This window comes from Oenanthe melanoleuca, chromosome 2, assembly GCF_029582105.1.
Source record: "Oenanthe melanoleuca isolate GR-GAL-2019-014 chromosome 2, OMel1.0, whole genome shotgun sequence".
NCBI lineage: Eukaryota > Metazoa > Chordata > Aves > Passeriformes > Muscicapidae > Oenanthe > Oenanthe melanoleuca.
The window spans coordinates 133,726,385-133,748,420 of NC_079335.1; the positions used below are offsets into that span (position 1 = coordinate 133,726,385).

Below are 22,036 nucleotides of genomic sequence, written 5' to 3' on the forward strand. Positions count from 1 at the left end.
TCATTTCCCTGACCTCATTCCCCAGGTACTGGTATAAACAAGTGGACCTACACAATGCAGGGATCACTTCTGTGGGATGTGCTTGAGGGATGTGGGATGTTTAGGATGTGATGTATTGCTCCAGAGAGAAATTCCTGCTATGCTGTAGCCTAAGGCTCACCTAAGAAACAGTCCTCAGCTATCAGAAAGCTGATAGAGCTGGAAGCAATGCTTGGTGTTCAGCATATCTGAACAGCTGCTTGTTGATTGTGTACCAGTCCTCTGAAGTGATAATTATCCTGAAGCCCTTATACTGTTCAGACATGTGGATGTGTCTATAAAGAGCTATTGGTTTACTCAGCCAAACATTATTACCTATGTCTGGCAATATATAACAGCCATAACTAAACTCAAATATGAAAGAGTGAGCCTATATTAAATATTGTCTCCATATGCAGATTTCCCTGCTAAAACATTTAACTGGGTGGGGGAAAGGAGAATGGCATTACAGAAAAAAAATAGAAGAAAAATCAGTGCAACATTTTTAAAGCAAAGGTAAAAGACCCCTAGCAGCCTGCAATTTTGACATGGATGTCATTGTTGAAGTATACAGGCACTCAATAAGCATTTGCAGAACCCTTAACCATTGTCTGGTGACAATAAACACCTTAATTTTATAGAAGGGAAAGTGGGGGAGAGATTATAAACCCACCTTCTGTTATCAGAAAAGTTACTTCCCAATAATTCTATGAATCTCCTTAAAGATCAAAAGCTATCAGCAAAAGATCATAAAATTGAACACAGGTCTCTGAGACCAAAGGTGACATCCAAACCATTAGGTCATGTTTTCTTTAAGTTAGCCACACTGAAAGTCTGATCCCTGAACATCCTGATCACTGCAGTCAGTATAAATACTAAGAAGGCTTGCTGACACAGCTCTCCTCCAAGCAACTAGTTATCTAGAGATTTTGCACAAAGCCCTAGAGTAAGTGGGTTACTCCCAACAGCATTATTTGCAGTAATTAACATCAGGACTGAAGTGCTCCATGTTGTACACAACTGCTCTGCAACATCCAGGCAGTACATAAGGAATGTTGGGGTGTGAGAAGATCCTGCCAGAAATACTTACCATCTATCACCAGAGTCCAAAATCCATCAACAATCACCTTCACTCTACCTCCCAATAAGTGGAATGATGCCTGTAGTGTACCTGGGCCATGGTAGGGGGTGTTGGCCCAAATGCAGTTGCAGCCCCACACTGTTTTTGAAGATGAAGGAAGAATGACCACATCTCAAGGCACTGAGCTGGATTTATTCATTTGACCATATCAGTATCAAACTAGAAATCATCTCTTTAAGATCATGTGTTAGAGAGGAGCAGCATTAAATAACAGACATGAAAAAGAGACTGTGCTTCAGAAAAAATTCAGTGTACAACATACACAGTATGCCATTTAACACAAATGCTTATAAAGAGTCATCCTAAGCATCAGAAAGAGTTTTATAAAAGTTTACGTTCTCATCCCATGGGATGTACAGAACTATGCAGTTTACATAGTTTTACTATCATCCAAAACATCATGTTTCAAATGCATGAGGCACAGCAAGAACAATGTAATTCCATTTCCATAGGAACATAAACACTGCTTGTCACTAATGACACTCCTTCCAAACCGTAACACTCAGAGCAATTATACATGTGTACAATTTTAAAGTATTAAAAAGCAAGAGTTTGGAGCCTGCCCACTGCTACCAATAGGGAATAACACTTGATCTACCCTTGAAAACTATCATAGATACCCTTGCAGAAGCTGTAACACAGGAAGGAGCCATGCTTTGTCAGGGCCAGCTGACTGTGCAAATCCCAAAGCTAACTGATACTGCCAGTGAAAGCTTCTCTGGACACACAAAGGAGGGGACAGCCTCCTGCTTAGCTCCCACTGCCCTGGCAAGATGCAAAGTTAAACACATCTGTAAACAAGCAATAATCTGACTCCACAGACAGCTGATAGAAATTAGCTCAGTTTATGGGAGGCCCTGATTTTCATTAAGAATTACTAGAGGCTGACCAAGTTTCAAAGACCAAGAATGACCAAGTCTTAAAGATAGAAACAAGACTGAACCAGTCTCTGACTGGTTAAATCAATTACTTCTTTTCTTTTTTTTTTGGGGGGTGGGGATGGCAGGAAGGTTTTTTCTAAGGACAGCTCAGAGAGACTGAATCTTACAGCCCACATACTATTATATTATATTTTTTTTCCTGACATTATTTGCAAGCATATATTTTAAGTTTTACAAAAGTGCAAGGCCCAGCACAGGAAGTTATCCTGGATTAAGACATTCTCAGCAGCAGTATTCTTTCCAGCATCTTCTTGTTGGTCAACCAGCAGACACACAAACATCACTGCTTGGGATCAGCTTATCAGAGCCCCTGAGGGTTTAGCTTAATCATCTGTGCAATTAAACACTATTCACATTTGACAGCCTATAATGGCAATAGTTTTATGTACAAATTGGAAAATCAAGTCTTAAAATCAAACTTTAAGAGGTAGAGGTCCATTTCTGACCCGTGAACATAAAATGTCACTGAGTCAGTCATACTCTAAGGCTGGTGGTCCCCTAACAATATTGAAGTAACCAGCTAGAGCTCCAAGGTCTATGTAGAGTGATCTTTGTCTCTTTAGCAGGTCTGACTCTTCCATGCTCCCATTACACAATGAGGAATCTAGAAAGAAAATAGAGGAACTGTGTCATTACTGCACAAATAGCTGTATCAGTTCATTTTCGTGTTTGGAATATTTGGCCTATTATTTAGTCTTAGTAATCTGTGGTTTAGAAAAATTTTAAGTACAACATAAGTCAAACCAAAAACAAAATAAAATCTAACAAACCAACCCACAACTCTAACAAAGAGAGGGAAGCAGTTTACAACTGAAACAGCAAGTGTGTTCAGCCACTTAAAAAGTCTCCATCAGCTGGAACAGCTAAGCAGAACCTTCTCATCCTCTAAGATATAGTGCTGAAGGAGTTTGGTGCAAGAAAAAACCTGCTAACTTTCTGTCATCTGAGAATTCTGCTTCCTCATAGGGAAATTTTCATCTAAACACATGACATCATCTTTGTCTGGGTGTGACAACAGAGAATGAATACAGGACCATCAGTTTCAGATTGTTTTATTCCTTTTAAATCAGGGTCTGAAAAGACAGATCAGGTTTGCAATGGCAGAATTCCCCTGAATACTTGTATAATGAATGTCTTGGAATCCCAGGCACCCATAATAAAATCCAAGTTTAATGGTCAAATATTCTTTTCATTTTCAAAAGAATTAGTTCAGATGGTCTGAGAAGGCAAAATCCAGAAGGTACAATGCCATTCTAAATTCAAAAACTCTGACTGATTTATTCAGTGAATTTGTTGCAACAATTATGCATTACAGTGCCCAAAACTTTGCACAGATATCTTTGAAAATATTTATCCCACTTAAATAAACCACTTGTCTTTTGTCAGAACCCTCCTAATGTATTTGGTAAGTTGAAGAAAAGCATTTTGAAGCCTGTTGGCAGGTTGTTGGCACTAAATCTTGCTTGGGCTTGAAAGGGCTGTTTCCTACCTAGTTCATGTATTATCCTTCATTAAGCACTTACTAATGCACAAGGGCAACAGCATTCTATCCCACAGTCATTTTAAACAAAGGTTTTAAAACAAAGGGCTTGTACAGCTGACACTCAGCAACATTAGTAATGGTTTTGTGTGTGTGTTTTTCCTTAAGAATGCAAAACGTGTTGGATTTGCTGGTGGTTGTTGGACTTTGTCATTGTTTACAAATCACGGGTCTATAAAACATCTCGAGTACAGTGACAAATTGAGTCCATTTGGAACAAAAATCTATCCTTCATGAAGTGCCCTGAATGCCATGGCTTTTCCAAGAGCCAGTCCTTCCCGAGCCTCGAAGAATTCAGTCGAAGTTCCTGCCCATTGAAGTCAATGGGCGTTTTACAGATCACTTCATGACCTCGGGGTCTGATCCCATCTGATCGGGATTTTCCCCCCGTCTCTTTCTAGATGTGTTTCGAGTTTGTCGGCTCCTCACCACTCATCCAAACCAAGATCTGACACAAACTAGTCTACAAAGTAGGAGGCAAGTGAGCCTGATGCCATTACCTGTAATATTCTCTGGCAGCTGCAGATCCTTCCTGGCGAGCAGCCTTTTCCTTTCAAACAGCGCCGAGTCCAGGCTCTGGCACCGCGGCTGCTCCTCGGGCGGCGGGTGCAAGGCTTCGTGCTTCAGTAGGTCTGCTGCAGACAGCCTGTGATTGGGATTCCTGTCCAGAGCTGCCTCCAGCAATTCTCTCATGGAAGTGCTGCAGTCCTCAGCAATATCCTCTAAGGGGGGAGCTTGCTTGTGTATCTGTTGGAATAAATAAACACCATGGAAACTGTTATTCCAAAAACAGTGGAAGAGGAAGTCATAGATAACCACATGAGTGGTCTGGGAATTCCCCAATCAGGACTCATCACCTCCCTAAATAGGGCTGATCAACTAGAACAGAACATGCACAGAACTACACAAAATCCACTTTTAAAAAATCAGATTTTATAATAAATTTTAAAACTCAAAGAAATTTCAAGTAAGCTTAAAATCCAGTGCAATGCAAATTCACCAGATTTCTGTACCACACTGGAAGAATCAGAGAATCAAATCTACCAGGCTCCAGTTTTTATCTGCAACTTCTAAGGAAAATAGACAAGTAGAAGAAAATTGATTGTTTCAATCAAGTCTCACATTGAACTATCCCCATCCTTCCAGTAAACCCAAGGCCTGTAAATTGAAACCCAAATTAGAGAGACAACTCCAGCTCAGTCTCTGTCTTCCCCTAAACGATCAAAACCCACTTCTTCCCTCCCTCCCTCCCCTGAAGCAAAAAGGATGATATAATCTCTCTGACAAATATTTTGATAGTTTTTATATGACTAGAGGTTTCCCAACAAGAGTACAGGAAACCCTCCAAGTGATACTGAGCTGGCTCTGCTCAGGACACTTACAATATAGAGGTAGGAGGGATATGCAGAACGAGGGTATCTGTTCACCCAGGGAGGGATGCCTGTTTGCATATGAATGATGGTAGCTCCCATGCTGTAGATGTCTGCTTTTGTTGTGTGGCCTCTGCAAAGGATAACTTCAGGGCTCATGTAAATCTGTAAAAAAAAACCAATAGATTACTCAAAGGGGAAAACAACAGCCAAAGATGACTTAATGACATTTTGTCATCCTGGAACCCCCCTCAGAAGGGATGAATCCCACTAGTACCTGCAAGCACCATTTGGGAAATAAGATAGTTGTGTTCTGCATGTGAGTTTAGCCAAAGAAACAGTACCTGGACAAACTCATATTCCAGACTTGCCCTCCTCAGAAAGGCCACAGGCCAGTGGCAATGTGCCTTAGCTGAGCTGTGAGAGGCTGAGGTTCAAGCCACAGCTCTGCCCTGTTCAATGGGAGGCAGAAGCCTCATTCCTCCACATTCCTCCACAGCAAAAGGAGGTGCCTGAATTGCCAGTTTGTTTTGTGGGGCGCTGCTGGGACTGCTCCATTCTGCTTGAACAATGGCTGGGCATGAGCTAAAGAGAGAGGGTGAACTGTACTGACAGCCACCAAATGGGAGTAGGAGTTCACTCCTCAGATCCCTGTCACACAGAATACTACACAGCCCTTCTGAGCAGAACTGGCAGATATATACCTTCCTGTCTTCTTTACTCTCCTTATCCATTAACCTGCATGTTGGAGCATTATCCTGAGAAATGGGATGATGAGGAACAAGCCAGGTCTAGGCAATTCATAAATTAAAAGTTAGGTGCCCTTTGCACCAGATTATCCCCAAAGCAGCTATGAAGAAAAGAATCCCTCTTCTAACCATTTTCCAAAGCAAAAAATGCTAATCTTTCTTGACAGAAACCAAAATAGTTTCCATCAAAACATTTCACTGAAACATTTGAATTTGCCAAAAGTCTGAAGAAGGATCTTGCAAGCTCCTGCCAGCAAAGGCAGCTCAGAGTGCAGCTGGAGGAGAACCAGACAGGCAGGATGCAGGAGGCACACCCTGCACAGCTCTGCCACTGGCCTGGGGAGCAGGTTTCAACACCACATGGGCACAGCTCAGAGCACACCAGGCTAGCAAGCTACCATATTTGCTCCTGGTTTCTACTTTTCCCTCACCCAATTTCCCTCTAAAGGATTCAAACAAACTTTAATTAATTCAAGTCATCCTAACACAAAGAATCACATTAAAAGCCATTAACTGACACAGGGGCAGGAAGTTAAGTCATCACCACATGGCTGACTGCTTATTACCACAGATTGAGAACGGCTGTAGGCTCACACAGATTCCAAGGAATACTTCCCAGTAAATTACATTCCATATCTGCAAATAGAACTTGTGATTTGAAGTGTGTGCAAAGCCTCAGCAGGTGTCTGCAGCTGCTTCTGACTTATCCATTGCTTTCCTCAGGGCTAAAAGAGAATCAGTGCATCTGCATCCTCTACCTTTAAGTCTCATAAGGAGAAAAGAACAGGACTCCTAATTCTATAAAAAGAAGACTTTGGCAAATACAATGCAACTTGAGTGAAATCTACATAAGCAAAAAGCAGCTGCCTTCAAAAGAACGCTGGCACAAGATCCTATCTGCAGTTAAGGTGAGAAAATGGTCAAGATGCACCTGGACTGTACAGGGACAAAAATCAAAAATGAGCTCCAAAGCTCTGGTTTCAGACTAAGAGTCTGTTGTCACCAAAGCAAACAGCACAAGCCATGGATAACTTCCCATTCTCATTCCTTCTCACTGGTGGGCTGGTACTTGCCTGCCAGTCAGACCAGTGTCACAGCCCAGCTAAAAACCAGTCCTTTCTTCATGCTGTGCTAGTTTTAGTTTAGCATTCCTGAAAATGAATCATACCTTCCACACTCAATAAACTTTAGCAGACAACTTTTTACCCTCAGATGGTTGTAACTGAAGCTTATATATTTTAACAAAGTGACAGAAGCCTAACAGAAAGTGTAACAACTGCCTAGAAAAAGTATTTCCTGCAGAGCAGTTTCATAACAACCACAGTTTAATGTTCTGCATGACTTGTACACAAAAGCAGGAGCACCAGTTTTTTCACACTACACCACTATACAAAAAACTTTTCCTTCAATCCTGTTGCCCAGAATTGTGACTACTCATTTTTACAAGCACAAAGAAGATTCACTACATTCAGACTTTCTGTGCTCTGGAACTGAATGAAAATCCTAACTCCCAGAGAACATGCACAGGACAAAGGTTACTCCACCTGCCACTTCCCTCAAGGACACAAGTCCCTGCCAATACCAGATGTAAGAGAAACCAGCCAGCTCACAGGCACAATGCTGCCTGGCAGTGACAGAGCCCCAGCCTGGGGTTGGTTGCACAATTACCTGCAGGAAGAGCAGGACAACTGCACTACTCCTTAAGGCTGCATAACACAGGGTGCAAAATTCAAGAAGACTTTGTAAAGTCAAGATTTTACTTTGAAGAAAAAACCCTAACAAACAAGAAGGCCAGACTACAGAGGCCATTTGTGGGTGACAGGATTAGGCACTATGGGGAAGAAGATGCCTAGAATGAAGACTGTGAGCAGAAAAACCTATAGAAGCATCAGGATCATCAGCCTGTAACAGTGCTGTGTCTCCAACCCCACCTCTGGCTGTGGTGCTGTAGCAGGATTGCTGCTCTCCTGAGACAGCAAACACCAAACAGGGCCATATTTCAGGGTTGGGGGAATTATCAGCTTTCTGAGGACAAGACTGCAGGTGTTAAAGTGTGGGGAATCATTTTCCTCCTATTAAATGAAGAACTAAGTGTTTTTCACTTGGCAAAGTGAAAACACTGAAGTGTTTTCACTTTTCACTTGTTCTTATTAACACAGTCTTGGTCTGTCCTCCAAGACCCAGAAGTGGATCCTCACCAGTCTGCTCCACAATCATGGAAATTTCCTGTTTACACACATCTCCATCATTGGGAAATACCCTACCAACTCATACCCACCACTGTTCTTACTCTCATTAACCACACAAAACCCCCTTGAACAAGCAAAAAACCCCAAACCAAAATAAAAACCCCACAAAGCTCATACATGAAGTGCCAGAAAGCATATACTGCTTCCAGCTTAGCAACCATTTTAAGCTCTTAACTCCCCTGACTAGAAAGACATTGAAAACAAATATTCAAGTGTTTTCTCAATGATCTTGAAAAAAATAAACAAACATGACCTTCTGTGAAATCTTGGTTTATCCTACCCTTCTAAAAAGTGAAATGGTTTTTGTCAGTTACACAAGGATCTCCTCTTTGCACATGTGGAAGACTATTAAAAGGGTAAGTGCCAACATTTCAGCTGAAGTATTTCCTGTAAACAATCTCCTCCAGCAACAGAGAGCACAGACACCACATCTGCAGCAGCTATCCAAGTTAATTGTTGCTGCTTGGTTGTTTGCTAAAACTGCAAACACCTCTGCAGGAATGCAGCCCAAGTGGTGTGCAGAATCTCAAAGTCACTGAGAACATTTAAAAGGAGCCCACCTCCACCACAGTAATGTCTAAGGAATTCTACCAGATAATCATGACCCGTGCCATGCACAACCTCTGAAGAGCCAAGGGGTTACATGTAGATAGGGAACAGAGCTTAGGAGGGCTAAGGGATGAAACCCAGACATCAGTAATTTCTGTGGTTTTGAAGGAGGAATCAAAGCACAGTATTGAGCAGGTCACCACAGTCCACAGCCTGTATCTCAGAAGAAATCTTTGCTAGAGCAAAGAACAAATTCCTGTTTGAAGTGTCTCTGACCAGCTGAAACACTGCAAACAACCCTCCTCAGAGCACTGTTTGACTTCAGTGAATAATTGCTAACAAATGGGACTGCAAAGAAAGTGACACAGCTTTCAGAGCATTCCATTCAGCAAGTTGAAAATAAAAATATAATTGAGACTCTACTAATGTTAGTAACTTTCTTACAGATTTTATAGTAACTATTTTACCCATGCTTCTAACCCTCCATTTTCAAATTTGAGCCTAAACACCACAACCAATGATTAATGCAACATAAGGGCTTTTCTCCCTTCAGCTTCTTACCTCTGTTCCTCTAAGGTCTTTGGGATAGTAAATGTCTTCAGTCATTTGAACACTTAGGCCAAAATCCACCAAAACAGCCTTAGTTGACATAAAGACAATGTTGCTTGCTAAAAGAAAAAAATTATATAATTTAAGTGTCTGGCACATTCGGTATTTATTTTACAACACTCTTGTTTCATTCACATGCTATCCTAAAAAGAGAGAGAGATTAGCATAACCACTCTCTACAGCCAATATCCTTCTAGCCAAAAAAGGTTTGGTAATGATTTGGTTCAATTTTAAATCACATCTTAAAAATCAAACTGGACTGGTTTATATAAAAGAATCCATGTTTGGTCCTTTTCTTAGCTTAAAATGAAAAAAGAAAAAAAAAAAAAAATAAGACAAGGAGAAAGAGGAAAAAGGCTGAGTGTAGAGGAGGAAGCTGAAGCCTGGTAGGCACCATAGCACGGTGCTCTGAAGATGTTTAATGGTCTCCAAGGTGGAGATCATGCTGTGCAGCTCTGGCTATAAACAGCACAACTGCTGCTCACAGAGGCTTTTCTAGAGTAATAATTTAAGTGAAGAGAGAAGCAGAGAGTAACCAGGGCCCCTCCACAGCAGCCACACCAGTCACCTGCACTGGTTCATGAGGGCAGCTCAGCATGACAACAGAGGACAGACAATGGCTATAAAAGTAATAGAAGACTGAACATTTCAAACTCCCTCTCAACTGCAGCAGTATCTAGGAGCTTAATTTACTTTCCTTCATAAAACTCTGCCTAAGGCACAACTTTGTACTCAGAGGCTTTGTTTGCAGCTGTATTTCTGATCAAATATTTAAGAATGTAGTGCTCAGTGTGAGCCTTGAGAAATCCTTTTTTGCTGTTTCAGAAGAGGTGGTAAAATGAAGTCTCCAAGTTACCCAACAGAAACACATTTTTCTTACAGGAAACTGTGGGCTATTTTCCATCTTGACAGTGCCTACCACGACCACCCAGTGGGAGGACAGCCTTGATGTCAGCAGTTCGGATTCCTGAAGCAATGCTTTACACCACTACCTCCTTTCCAGTGCTATAGACCATGCAAGTCTGTAATTTTAGGGATAATTTTGAAGATATGGATTTTAAACACCCCATAATAGACAGTGCAAAGTGCCACACTGCCACAGTGCAGCAGGATCTGCTGCCTGCCTGGGACCATTCCCAGCCCCAGCTGCAGCTGATTTTGGACTGAAGCTCCCCCTACCAAACAGCCTGATGGTTTAACTGCTCTCCAAGCAAGGGTTAAAATGAGTGGGAGCACTGAACTCCTCCCAAGAACTAGAATGCCTTCCTCCCTTTCCTTGCTCAGAGCATTTTTTCCTCTCAGAAAATCCTCATCTTCTGTATCAGCAGAACAGACTCAATGCAGCTCAAAAGCAGCAGACAGAGTGAGGAAGGAATCAGAGGTTTTGGGAAACAGTCTTTTCTGTTTATTCCACCTGGGGAGGGAAGGCACACACTGCTCCCTGCATGGAGGCTGAGTGGATGACTACACTGGGCAGTGGGCACCACCTCAGCCTGCACTACCCAGCTCACCCCTGGCACCAAACAGGCAGGAGCCTGGTCAGGGCTCACCCTGGGCACCTCTGGGCAGCCACATCTGCCCCAGGCAACCTCTGCCTCTCATCTGCCCTGCATCCACCAACACAGGAAAAGGCTGGAAAAAGTGAAACACGCTCATATCCACCACATTCACAATGGGCTCATTCTCCTATTTATTACCTAGACATAGTAGGCTTTGGGCTGGTTTAGTTTTTAGATCATTTAATTAACGTCTTTGTTACTGCCAATCAAAATAAAGCCAAAATAAAGAAAGACTCTTACTACAAATGAAAAAGAAAAATTAAGGGAAAAAATAAGCAGTTTTGTAGCTGTCAGAATCTCAAAGGCTTACATCTAAAGTACTGACCCATACTAAATTTTAAAAAAATGCAAAACTGAGAAAAATTTAGCAATTCCTAATAATCATTTTCTGTGAACTATTGCAATGCTTCAGCCTGAATATTTCTACTTTAAACCCTCAAGTTTAGCTAAATAAACTCACAGAGATGCATCTATTTGTGGGCTGAGGTGGTACTGGGAGCAACAGCATTTATTGCTAATTTTAAAGTAATTTAATACTAGTGTATTTAATTTGGACTTAACATCAATATGTTTGATTATTTATACATGTTAGTATCCAGAGTTTTTTAAAAGCAAACATATATTAAAATTTGCTGTACTTGTTGAAAGAAAAAAAAAAAACCACAAATTATGTATTTACTTCCAAAGAGTCTCAAACTGATGAACAGTTGTGTAGAAATGTAAAACCTAAAAGAAGGTGCAAGTTGAAGGTGAGCATGGAAACATTCAGGATGAATTTATATTGAAAGTAGGAAACTTCTGGCTGAACACAGACTGATAACTTCACTCTTTAGGTTTTTATTTAAATTGAGTTACTAGTGAATGGCATAGGATCTTTCTAATTACCCTGTCTGCTGGAGTGAATTAATAAATACTGTAGTAACTATCACCTCCAGAACCTGACCTTGCCATTTGTTAAGCACTGTCCATCCCTCCCACTCAGAGATGTAAGGCTGCATGTCCCAGCTCAGTCCCAGGCACTCCACCAGGGCCCCAGCCCAGCCAGGAGCAGAAATTACCCCAAGGAGTCACAGACGTACGTTTGATATCATGGTGGATAATCCTCTTCGAGTGGAGAAAGTCAAGTCCTTTCAGAATATGCTTTGTCACCCAAATTATTTCAAACTCTCTCATAGGACCACAGCTCTCCAGCTTTTCCATGACAGATCCTCCCTCTCCAGCTTCCATGAAGAGATGGATGGTCTCATCCCACAAAATAGCTCCATATAATTCAGCAATGTTTTCGTGACGGAAACATGCCTGTATCTCCACATCTGATGGTTTGAACTGTTCCACTGGGACCTAGGACATGGAAACAAAACCAGTTATCCACAACAAAAACAAGCTCCATGTGGACACTAGTTATCCTATTGATTAACAAAAAAGAAGGAAGTATAGCACTTGCATCCACTTGTTAAACTACTAAGCTTTCCTTTGTTCCTGTGACTTTTTTTCCTTTGCAGCTGAGAGAGTTCCTGTTAAAAGTTGAGAGATATTTTGGAATCATGCCCAAATAAAAAGTGCAATCTTCCAGAAAAAGCAATGTAGCAAGAGTTATTCCCGTCAAAATCCAGTGATTACGCAAAAGCTTTATGCAAACTTCCTGGTGAAGGAGATAAAATTCCCACTGCTTTTTCCATTAGCTTTGTGCACTCATCTGCACTACCAGAACTACACACCCACCTGACAGGTGGATCAGTGCTTGCAGTGCTCAGGTCCATTACTGACCTCAATTCAGTCCTTATCAGCACTGGTTTATGGCTTGCAAGGAATGAAACCTGCTTTGAAGGGAGCTCCAGCAGCATGATATTTCTTTAAAAAGTACTGATGGCAGATTGCTGAGACAATAAAAGCAGTGTTTGCATACAGACAGAAAAGCTACTACTGCTCTGTTTAGTTTTCTTCCCTTGGATTGGTGTCTGTGAACCAAATAAGAGGCTCATCTATTCAATGAGAGATACTGTTTGTATTTTCAGAAACATTAGGATACTTAATTCTGCGGTGGATTATGCAGGAGCAGCTAACAATCTGTCCCCATATAGACACACAGGCTGCAGGGGAAGGACATACAGCTGCCTGCCCAACTATTTCACAGAGAATTAATACAGGTACTTATTCATGAGCTTGGGGATATAGAGCAATGTCCCAACTGAGCTTTTACTGGCCCTGAATATTTACTGCTCAATTCAAAATAGTATGTTAGAAGGCATAGCTGAAAGAAAATGTTGTCTTGCATAAAAATAGGGCAGTGCTCAGCAGTTCTTTTGAGGCATCTCACAGCCTTAACTCTGTCAGTGCCCAAAACAGAGCTGCACATACTGAGTTCTCAGGGACTTTAATAGCACTGGAGTAAAGAAAACTGAAGTCTGAGCACCTCATTTAAAGGACAAGAGCCTAAAAATTCTGCAGCAGCAGGGTTTTGCTACCACCTTCAGCAGGGGATGGGATCTCACACTGATATTTTCATGGAGAGTACAGTAGAACAAGTAGAAAATCCACTTTGCAGCACAGCCCATGTGCCAGTTACACAGACTTCCAGATACATTCAAAATGCTGAAACATCTGCAGCTTTAGAGCCAAAAAAATTTAAACATGCTAACAGAAGTGTGCATTTCCCCCACCTTGTTTAGGCCAACAAAACCAAGATGATCATCAGCCAACAGTGGAATTTGATACAGACATATTTGAAAGTATACTGTAAGTAGTATGTCATACAATATTTGCTCAGAGATAAAACTACTGAACTAACATACCAGTTTGCATGCCATTCGTTTCTTGGTTTCTCTGTCTTGGGCTAAGTACACCTTCCCAAAAGCTCCCCTAGGAATAAAGTCAGAGCCAATATTCCTGTAAGTCAACTTCCAGGGAAACAGGAGCACATCCGAGTCAATCTGATAGCGCCCGTTCTTGGGTGTGATCTGAGGAGTTCAATAAATAATAAAAAAAACACAGTGAAGTGAAAATGACTTCAAATCTGATTAATTTTATACATATAGTGGACAAAAAAAAAAGATATTCCACTTATGTGTATGATGTAAATGATCTGTTTAGCAGTCTTTATTTAGTAACACCAAATGGGAACAGCATGTGAGGTGTGGCATTCATTCACAGCCCAGGCATCCATGTTTCTCTCCAGTGACTAACTTATGAAGTGTAAGTTGCAATTAATTGTCTTGAAACAACAACAACAGCTGCTAGGTTAATGAAATTACCCACCTCTTGTTATTAGATTTACCTGCACATGTTTGTCCTTCCTGTAATGTTAACTTGTTATGCCACATACCTGTTACTCACAGGTTATCTTATACAACAATGTGAGCAAGAGTTTCAGCATTTCCTAATATCACAATGCACTCCTAGGAGTTTAGTTTTCCATCTTATATTGGAGTTTCTGCTGCTTAGTAAAAGGTCAAAGAAGTCTGCCTCGATTTTACCAGCCACTGTCCTATAGTTTTATATCATAGCTTAGAAAAGAAGAGTGGGAGCAACATTGCCTCCTCCAGGTGGGTAATGTTGGGAGCTTTGGATCTTCTGTGTCAACAACTAGACAAGGAGGGGATTCAGGGCACCTGTCAGTATCTTGCTCTAAATCTTTCTCCCAAAGAGCTCCCTCCCTCTGCATGAGACAGAGAGAGACCAAATGCCTAACTACAGCCATGTCATCTCTGCTTGATCTCTGATGTTGCTTCTTCAGTCTCTCAGCTACAAAATTATTAACCTTTCCTATGAATATGCTTCAAATTATTTCAGCCAGTATCTGGAATATCATTAATCTCCTTACTGCTACTTTATCAACATTCTTGAAGAAATGTAAAATCACATCAAGGATATTTATCATTTCATATCTGTCACAGGGCCTCAAATACTCAGCTCTTCAGCTACTGTTTTTAAGATAATATCATATAAGGAAGATTATTTGGTTTAGACTTCTATTTAAGATGTAACATACAATCTTTCATTCTTAACCTCCCTTCATGCTTTTCAATTAGAAAAGTACTTTCTTGACTGCTAAAATTGTCAGTTATGATTTATGTTATGACACGAAATAAATTAATTTTACCAAGTTCCTAAATATGTTCTTAAACTTTGGCCAAGTGGGCATGGGGGTCTGTCCTTTAATAAAAAGTATTCTGCTTAGGATAGAGAGAACAAGCCTTCCCTCTGCTTATTAGAGGTAGGGTAAATCAATCTGTGTATGTCTAACAATCTGTCCATCTTGCTTGTCTACTTCAGCATTTCAAAAGGTTGAGACTAATCTGTATGGGTCACACCTTATCCTGGAAAGGAAGAGATGCTGAGCAGAGTTGATTTACAGAGCAAAACAGTGATGACCACCAAACTACTCATATTTCCAGGAGGCTTTTAGGACTAGCTCCTAGCCTGACCCTCTGAACAACTGTCTATGGCTGCAATGCATCTTTCAGTTCAGTTTCAACTAAAAGAAATCCAGCTTGCACACTACAAGGCCCTTTGTGATGCAAGCCACAGTGCAGCCAGTGAGGGTCACCAGGCAATCAGAAACACTCCTGACCCTAACAACAATGCTGTAGGTATTTACAGAGCAATGCCCCTGCTGAAATGCATGCACAGGTAATGCCCTGCCTCCAACCCTCAGTTGCATAATGGGATCACGTGCACCTAATAGTGCTTGGTTCATACCAGTTGTATGCATCTGTAAGGAAAACAACCACCAGTATGCAGAACAGGGTCTACCCTAAGCATAGGAAACATGTAATATTACTAAGTGTCATTTCAATGTTACAGAGTTGAAAAGTGATTGTTTTGCAATACTGCAATGCTCCCTCCAAATCAGAATAAAGCAATACCCTGTGTTACTCAGGTTACTGAATGCTCAGGTATTTTGCATCTCAGTAACCAGAAAGCCTCAAGCAAACAGTGTTCACATATAAAATAGATTATACTCAGGATTTTTAAGATGATAGATGTCTAGCATCTTAAGAAAATACAGCAGCAACACCAACACACGTGAATAGAATTCCATTGCAACACTGATTGTTTTTAGAGCAACTGATCTAAAACAAAAGTTTAATGACACTAATATCCAGAGATGCTTGTAGAACACAAACAATTTCAGGGAACATCTCAAAACAACACATCTATATACTTGAATTTAGCAGTGTGAGATATTACATAATATTGTAACACTTAAAATCACACTTGATAATAAGTGCTTTTTCTCCTTATATTACTACAATTGACATTTTGTGCAGACAGAGCAAATTTAGAAACTATATTGTTAGATCCTAGATCTTTATTTTTGGGAGTCTGCATGTTTTACTGCATGAACACAAGGTACTAGAAGACTCTTGCTGTTTCCCAGACATGTAAATCATCATAGTTCATTGGCTTTGGTTGGAAAGGATCTTAAAGATCATCTAATTGCAATTCCCCTACTAAGGGAAGGGATGTGACCCACTAGGTCAAGTTGCTCAAGGCCCCACCCAACCTGGCCTTGAACACTTCCAGGGATGGGGGCATCCACAATTTCTCTGTACAATCTGTTCCAGAGCCTTACCACCCTCAGAGTAAAGAAATCTCTACACTTTTAATCTCTGCACATTTCTCCTTGTTCTATCACTACACTCCCTTCTAAAAAGTCACTCTGCCTTTTTTTTATACAAGTTGTGGATTTTATAAGCTCCATTTAAGTACTGAAAGGACAAAATGAGTTGTAGATTTTGCTTTTTGGCTGCTTGTCTCAGGTTTGTATTCGACACTGGGAAATGTTTTCTAACCTCCAGGGATACTAGGAGATAACAGAGTGGCTCCTTCTGAACAACAGACCTTTCTCCATAGCTGCCTGAGGCTGCAGGGGCTAGACTTGATAGGCTCAGAGACCCCTTCCAGCCCCAGGGTTGCACAAGAAAACACAGCCTGTTACTCCTGGGACTGATCTTTATTTAGAATCATTAAAAATTTCTAATTCCTATGGTCTATGAAATGCTAAGTGAAAGGAAAACAGAGGTACATACCATATTCAAGAGGATTCCAGATTCCTGTTGTGTGCATCCTTTAAATTGTTTTGCAGTGTTGGACACCTGATTTGCAAAAGCAAGCAGGTCTTCCACAGTCCCATATTTGACAGAGGACATCAAAGAGACCTCCCTTTCACAAAACAGTAATGATTCTGCACGTTCATCATTCTGATTTGCCTCTTCACACATTGTAATTAAGCTGTCTTCATAGACTGCAATGTCTTCACCTGGGTAATGGTTTTCCATGATGGCTATCACCTCAGACATATTTAGATCAGCTAGCAACAAGTCAATCTCCTCTTTGCTATCACTACCCGTGCTCATATACTCCATTACTGTCCACTTTGCAAAATCACTCCTGGAAAAAAAAAAAAGAGAAACAAACTTGAAAACACTTTTCACCTAAATTTGCACATCATTATACAGATTTAAAATTAATAACTTGTATTATGAATAAAATCTTAATTAAGATCCTGGGTAAAGATAAAATGGAGAAATATTGAAATAGTGAAAATATTGAAATAGTGGTATTTATTTAGAAGTTACTAGTTAACCTCACTCTTGGAATTTATTATGATAAAGCTTTCCCTAAGAGGAACAGGTACAGTAAGAACACACCACTGCAATAGAAATGCAAAAATGAAGGAGCACCCTCAATACAAACAAAGAAATCCATTGTTTGGAAAAGAATCATAAAGAGAGATATTAACATTCTCAATTAGTTTATATCAAAGTTTGTATTGGCAATTTATGTGATGTATCCAGGAAGTAGAAAAGGTCACAAAGCAAGGTTATTCCACTAGTAATAGGCATCTGTTAGTATCATTGTGCAAAACACAAATGTCACCACCTGAGATATAAAATCTGTATGTTTTTTTAACTAGACTTGAACTGAAATTTTCATCCTGAATTTCAGAAGAAAGTCAGAAACAGAGCTATCATAAAAGCAATGAGCTTGTGAAGTGGTTCCCAGCAGTTTGTTCTGTTCCCTCTACACCTAACAATAACTTTTTAGGTTACTATTGCAACTCTTTTGCTGAAATAGTTACATACAGCAAGTTGGGTTCAACCTCCCAAGAAGTCCCTTTCTATTCCAAAGAGTTACATATTCAAGTTAAAAAGGTATGTATGGGAATTCATTAAAATACTGACATAAATAGTTACCAACACATAAATGTCTAGAGCACTTACCTTGTATTTAACCTGATTACATCACTCAAAACCATTTAAAAACGTCTCAATAGAATCCCTGAAGTCATCATGTTTTCCTGAACCCGTATTTACCACTGATGATAATTTCACAGTGTTCTGTGGCAGTCTATTAAAAAAGCAAAACAAATAAAGGCATTGCATACCAGCTCAAGCAGAAGGACTGGTTTGTACTCATATAGATCATTTGCTTCATGGAAAGAAGAGCTAGTAATCACAAGGCCGAGATAACAGGGGATTTTTCTGCAGAAAAAGATGCCAACTCAAGAAAGAATCAAGCTACTGTATCATCCATATTTCCAAGTAGTAGTGAAAAATAATTTTTCCATGGTTAGGTTCTGAGTTATATCCTCTCTGTCTCATGCTTGTTTAAGCAAAGAGCAGGACCTCCTTTTACTTTAGCAGAACTGACTACAGCATGCCCTCTTTAGAGAGCTCTCATTTCCCTTTTTCATAATCCACTACACCAACTATTTTGGGCAAAAGATAACAACTAGACGAAAAGAAAAGAAAAGAAAAGAAAAGAAAAGAAAAGAAAAGAAAAGAAAAGAAAAGAAAAGAAAAGAAAAGAAAAGAAAAGAAAAGAAAAGAAAAGAAAAGAAAAGAAAAGAAAAGAAAAGAAAAGAAAAGAGAAAAGAAAATCGGCAAACAAAACTTTATCTCAAGGACAAGCAGCAGACTCGGTCCCCTGAGGCCATGGAGCAATGCATTTACCAGGTACAGTTTCTGGGTATGATCACTATCTTTCTTACCCTCACCACAAGGATGCAGAAGCTCTGTGGCACATATTTCTCATGGGTTAGAGTATTTACGTCAGCTCTAATGTGAAGAAAACCAAGTAAAATGACGTGTCTGAGTTGGCAAAGAAGTCAGACCACGTGCTGAAAATTCAAAAGGCAGGACAGGACAGCAGATGCAGCATCAGGGAAGGCAAACAGTGCATATTCCTTCTCAGACTCAAGCCCTGGGAGTGATGGTGGCAGAGCAGTACTGTGCCCCCCATCCCCCCAAGACAGGCACAGTGACTGTCACCAGCACTCTACACCAGTCCATCCGGCCCTAGCCAACCCACATGCCCAGCATTAGGGCAGCCAGGATGGAAACTTTGTGGTCACTAGCACTACTTGACTGGGGAGGCCCCAGGTTTTGTATCCTGGGTGCTCAGAGAAGTCACAAAAAGGAAAAGATGCTGTGGGTGTTTTCTATCCCTTATCACCTCAACTCACTCCATGACCAAGCCATAGGCTCTTAACAAAGACTGAACATTGTTAGTTTTTAATAGAAATGAGATTTCTATTTTTCCCCAGAACAGGACTTCTATTCACTTCTTTTTTTTTTTTTCTTGCTTTTTTTTTTTTTTTTTTTTTTTTTTTTGTGCTGAATTAGTGGGGTTCAAAAGAAAAGAAACACTGCTGTCATAAAAGGAACCAAGAGACCTCATGTGTAAAGTCAGTTAAAGTTACAAACTAGTCCTGAGGGACTTTCTGAAGAAAAACATGAGCCTCTAGATGCTCTGGTCTTTTGTGGATAAAGACAAATATGCACCACAGTTAAACTAATTTACTCTCTGAAGCATTTTCATGCACAAAGCATCTGTACAGATTAGACCAAATGTAGCTTTCTGGAAGTGCCAGCTCTGCTCTGTTCCTCAAAATGTTCCCAAGCTAGAGCACCATACTAATAATACTCTTGTTAATTTTACTACTACCCAAAAAGCTCTGAATAAGATGAAGAAGTGCCTCTAACCTGCATATTCTCAGTTCTGTGCTTTTAGTGCTTGAGAAAAGCTGCAAACCCTTCACCATTATCTCAAATAACAAGTGATGGGACAAGGGGAAATGGCCTCAATTTGTGTTGGATATTAGGAAAAATTTCTTCACTGGAAGAGTTGTCAAACACTGGAACAGGCTGCCCAGGGAAGTGGTGGGATCACCATCCTGGTGGGGATTTAAAAGGCATACATGTAGACGTGACACAGTTTAGTCATGGGCTTAATACTGCTGGGTTGGACTTGATAATTTTACAGGTCTTTTTCCAATTATTTCATTTTTTCCTATATCTAGTAAATTCTAAGGACTAAATGTTTACACAACAAAAGCAATGTCTAGACTATAAAAGCTGATTTTTAAAATTATGTAGCAATTTAATAATTTAATATTATATATTTCCCCCTCAGGAAAAAAAAAAAAAAAAAAATCCATTTCCCAATAGGGAATTCACTCTTCCTATTTATCCCTAAAATCCTGTACTAGTATCAGTGGTGGGCACTCATGTAATATTCTAAATCATCCTATATAATCTAGGTTCATGAAGAAATGACATCACTAAACATGCTTTACTTATTCTCAGCTGAAAAACTGGGTTTACCTGCAGTGGAAAAATAAAACTGCATGCAAACACTTAGGTCAGTTGCTAAAGCACAAGACGCTTTCTCCAGTTTTGCCGATATTTCAACATCATCACATGAGTAATTTGTAAGGCAAAGGTTTATTTCTCTATTCTCTGCGTAGCTTTTCAACCCCTTTTGCCTAAGAAGTGTGCTGCCAGAGACCATCCTTAAAGTCATCATATTAAATGAGAGTAACTGCACACCAGACTGCTAAACCTCTGTGGGACTTTTTGTGTGTCAGGGATCAACGATGGAAAAGATTGAACAAAATCTACAATAAAAATAAAATTTAAAAACCTAAAACACACAGACAAAAAATTTCAACAACCCCCCCCTCCAAAAAAACAAACAAACAAACTAGACACAAACTGCATAGACTGGCTCAACAGAGTCGTACACCCATAATAAAGATCTCTTGTGCTGCTTTTAGAAAATAATTTTCTAGTCTAAGTGACAAGAGACTGCCCACTAGAAATGGAAAAAAGTCCCTATTTACTTCCAAGAAAACTTATCGACAGACCTTGACAAACACAATCCCTCTGAAAAAAAACTTCTACTGATAAGGAACAAGAAATATCAACAACTTGAATTTCGTCAACATTTCCCGTGTTCACTCGGGGTACGGGAATCGGCGACTGTCGCAGCGCCGGCAGCAGCAGAGCCCGGCCCCGGCCCCGGCTCCAGCCCCGGCTCCAGCCCCGGCCCCATCCCCGGTCCCGGCCCCGCCGCCCGGCTCAGCGCAGGTGCCGCAGCCCCGGCGGCTCCCCGGGCACACGGCGCCGCTCGGGCGGCCGAGGGCAGCGGGGACCTGCCCCGCCACAGCCGCAGCGGGGCCCGAGACACCCCGAGCCCGCTCCGCTCCATCCCGCCCGGGCTCCCCGTGCCCTGCCCAGCCCTGCCGGCCCCGCTCACCCGCCGGGAGAGCCGCGCCGCCCGTCCGCTCGCTCCGCTCCGCTCCGCTCCGCGGGGATCTCCCGGGGGCGGGGAAGGCGCAGGTAGCACCGCCCGCCCCCGGCCGAGGGCGGGGGACCGGCCGGCCCTGGCCCCGCTTTCTATTTCGGTTTTCCGGCAGGAGCGGGCGCTGCGCTGTTCTAACCCGGCCTCAAGCGCGGCCAGCGATCGCCTCCTGCTCCAGCGGCGGCAATGGCTCGTCCCAGGCGGTGGCATCGGTAAATCCCTTTTCTACCGCCTCATGTTTCCGTGCGCACCTAGAGGGCGTCCACCAGAGTCCTACGAGTTTAAACATTATCTGAATCAAACTTCAGCTGACACGCGGGTGGAATTTAGGACAACAATGTGAAGAATTTGTTAGTGGCAGTAGTATTAAAATACTTCAAGACACAGTAGTATGAGTGGGGTAATTGCTAAAATCGAGCACAACGACTTTTTATTTCTTATCCATAAGGAAGTAACTCTTGCAAAACTGTGCTACCCAATAGCTCCTCTTCAGTCAGTTCGTTTTTAGGGAGACAAGTATCACCTTTAAGAAAACCAGCTGCCACAGCACTACGAGCTGAGGAGCTGAATCTGTCTCAAGGTGTCAAGAGACACAAGAGCGATTTTTGGTTCATTATCTGCAGTGTAATGACTATTTGCTTACTGTAGTCAGTGGCAAAACCATCATTATAAAGTTTCAGGACAAACATTCAGCTTAGGCTTCGGTGTTTATTAGTAGTTC

The 22,036-nt window shown here is 41.2% G+C and overlaps 1 protein-coding gene across 2 annotated transcripts; it reads right to left on the reverse strand.

Moving 5' to 3' along the window:
- Positions 1-1,271: 1,271 nt before the first annotated feature.
- Positions 1,272-21,433, reverse strand: MAP3K8 (mitogen-activated protein kinase kinase kinase 8). 2 transcript variants are annotated; one of them, XM_056485042.1, is made up of 9 exons: positions 21,271-21,433; positions 17,952-18,078; positions 16,758-17,118; positions 13,518-13,682; positions 11,805-12,066; positions 9,119-9,225; positions 5,023-5,175; positions 4,141-4,387; positions 1,272-2,704 (listed from the first exon to the last, which is right to left on the reverse strand). In XM_056485042.1, the coding sequence occupies exons 2-9, from the start codon at positions 17,984-17,986 to the stop codon at positions 2,571-2,573; spliced, it is 1,464 nt and encodes a 487-aa protein (XP_056341017.1). In that variant the 5' UTR covers positions 17,987-18,078; positions 21,271-21,433; the 3' UTR covers positions 1,272-2,570. The 2 variants fall into 2 exon arrangements, with proteins under 2 accessions (XP_056341017.1, XP_056341018.1); XM_056485043.1 differs by lacking the exon at positions 21,271-21,433 and adding an exon at positions 18,722-20,971.
- Positions 21,434-22,036: the final 603 nt, after the last annotated feature.

Coding starts and splice junctions, on each gene's coding strand:
- MAP3K8 (XM_056485042.1), bottom strand. CDS start 17,986: ATGGTTTTGAGTGATGTAATCAGGTTAAATACAAG. Junction 17,119..17,951: donor GTAATCAGGTTAAATACAAG/GTAAGTGCTCTA, acceptor TTTTTTTTCCAG/GAGTGATTTTGCAAAGTGGA. Junction 13,683..16,757: donor CTGGAATCCTCTTGAATATG/GTATGTACCTCT, acceptor TGAACTCCTCAG/ATCACACCCAAGAACGGGCG.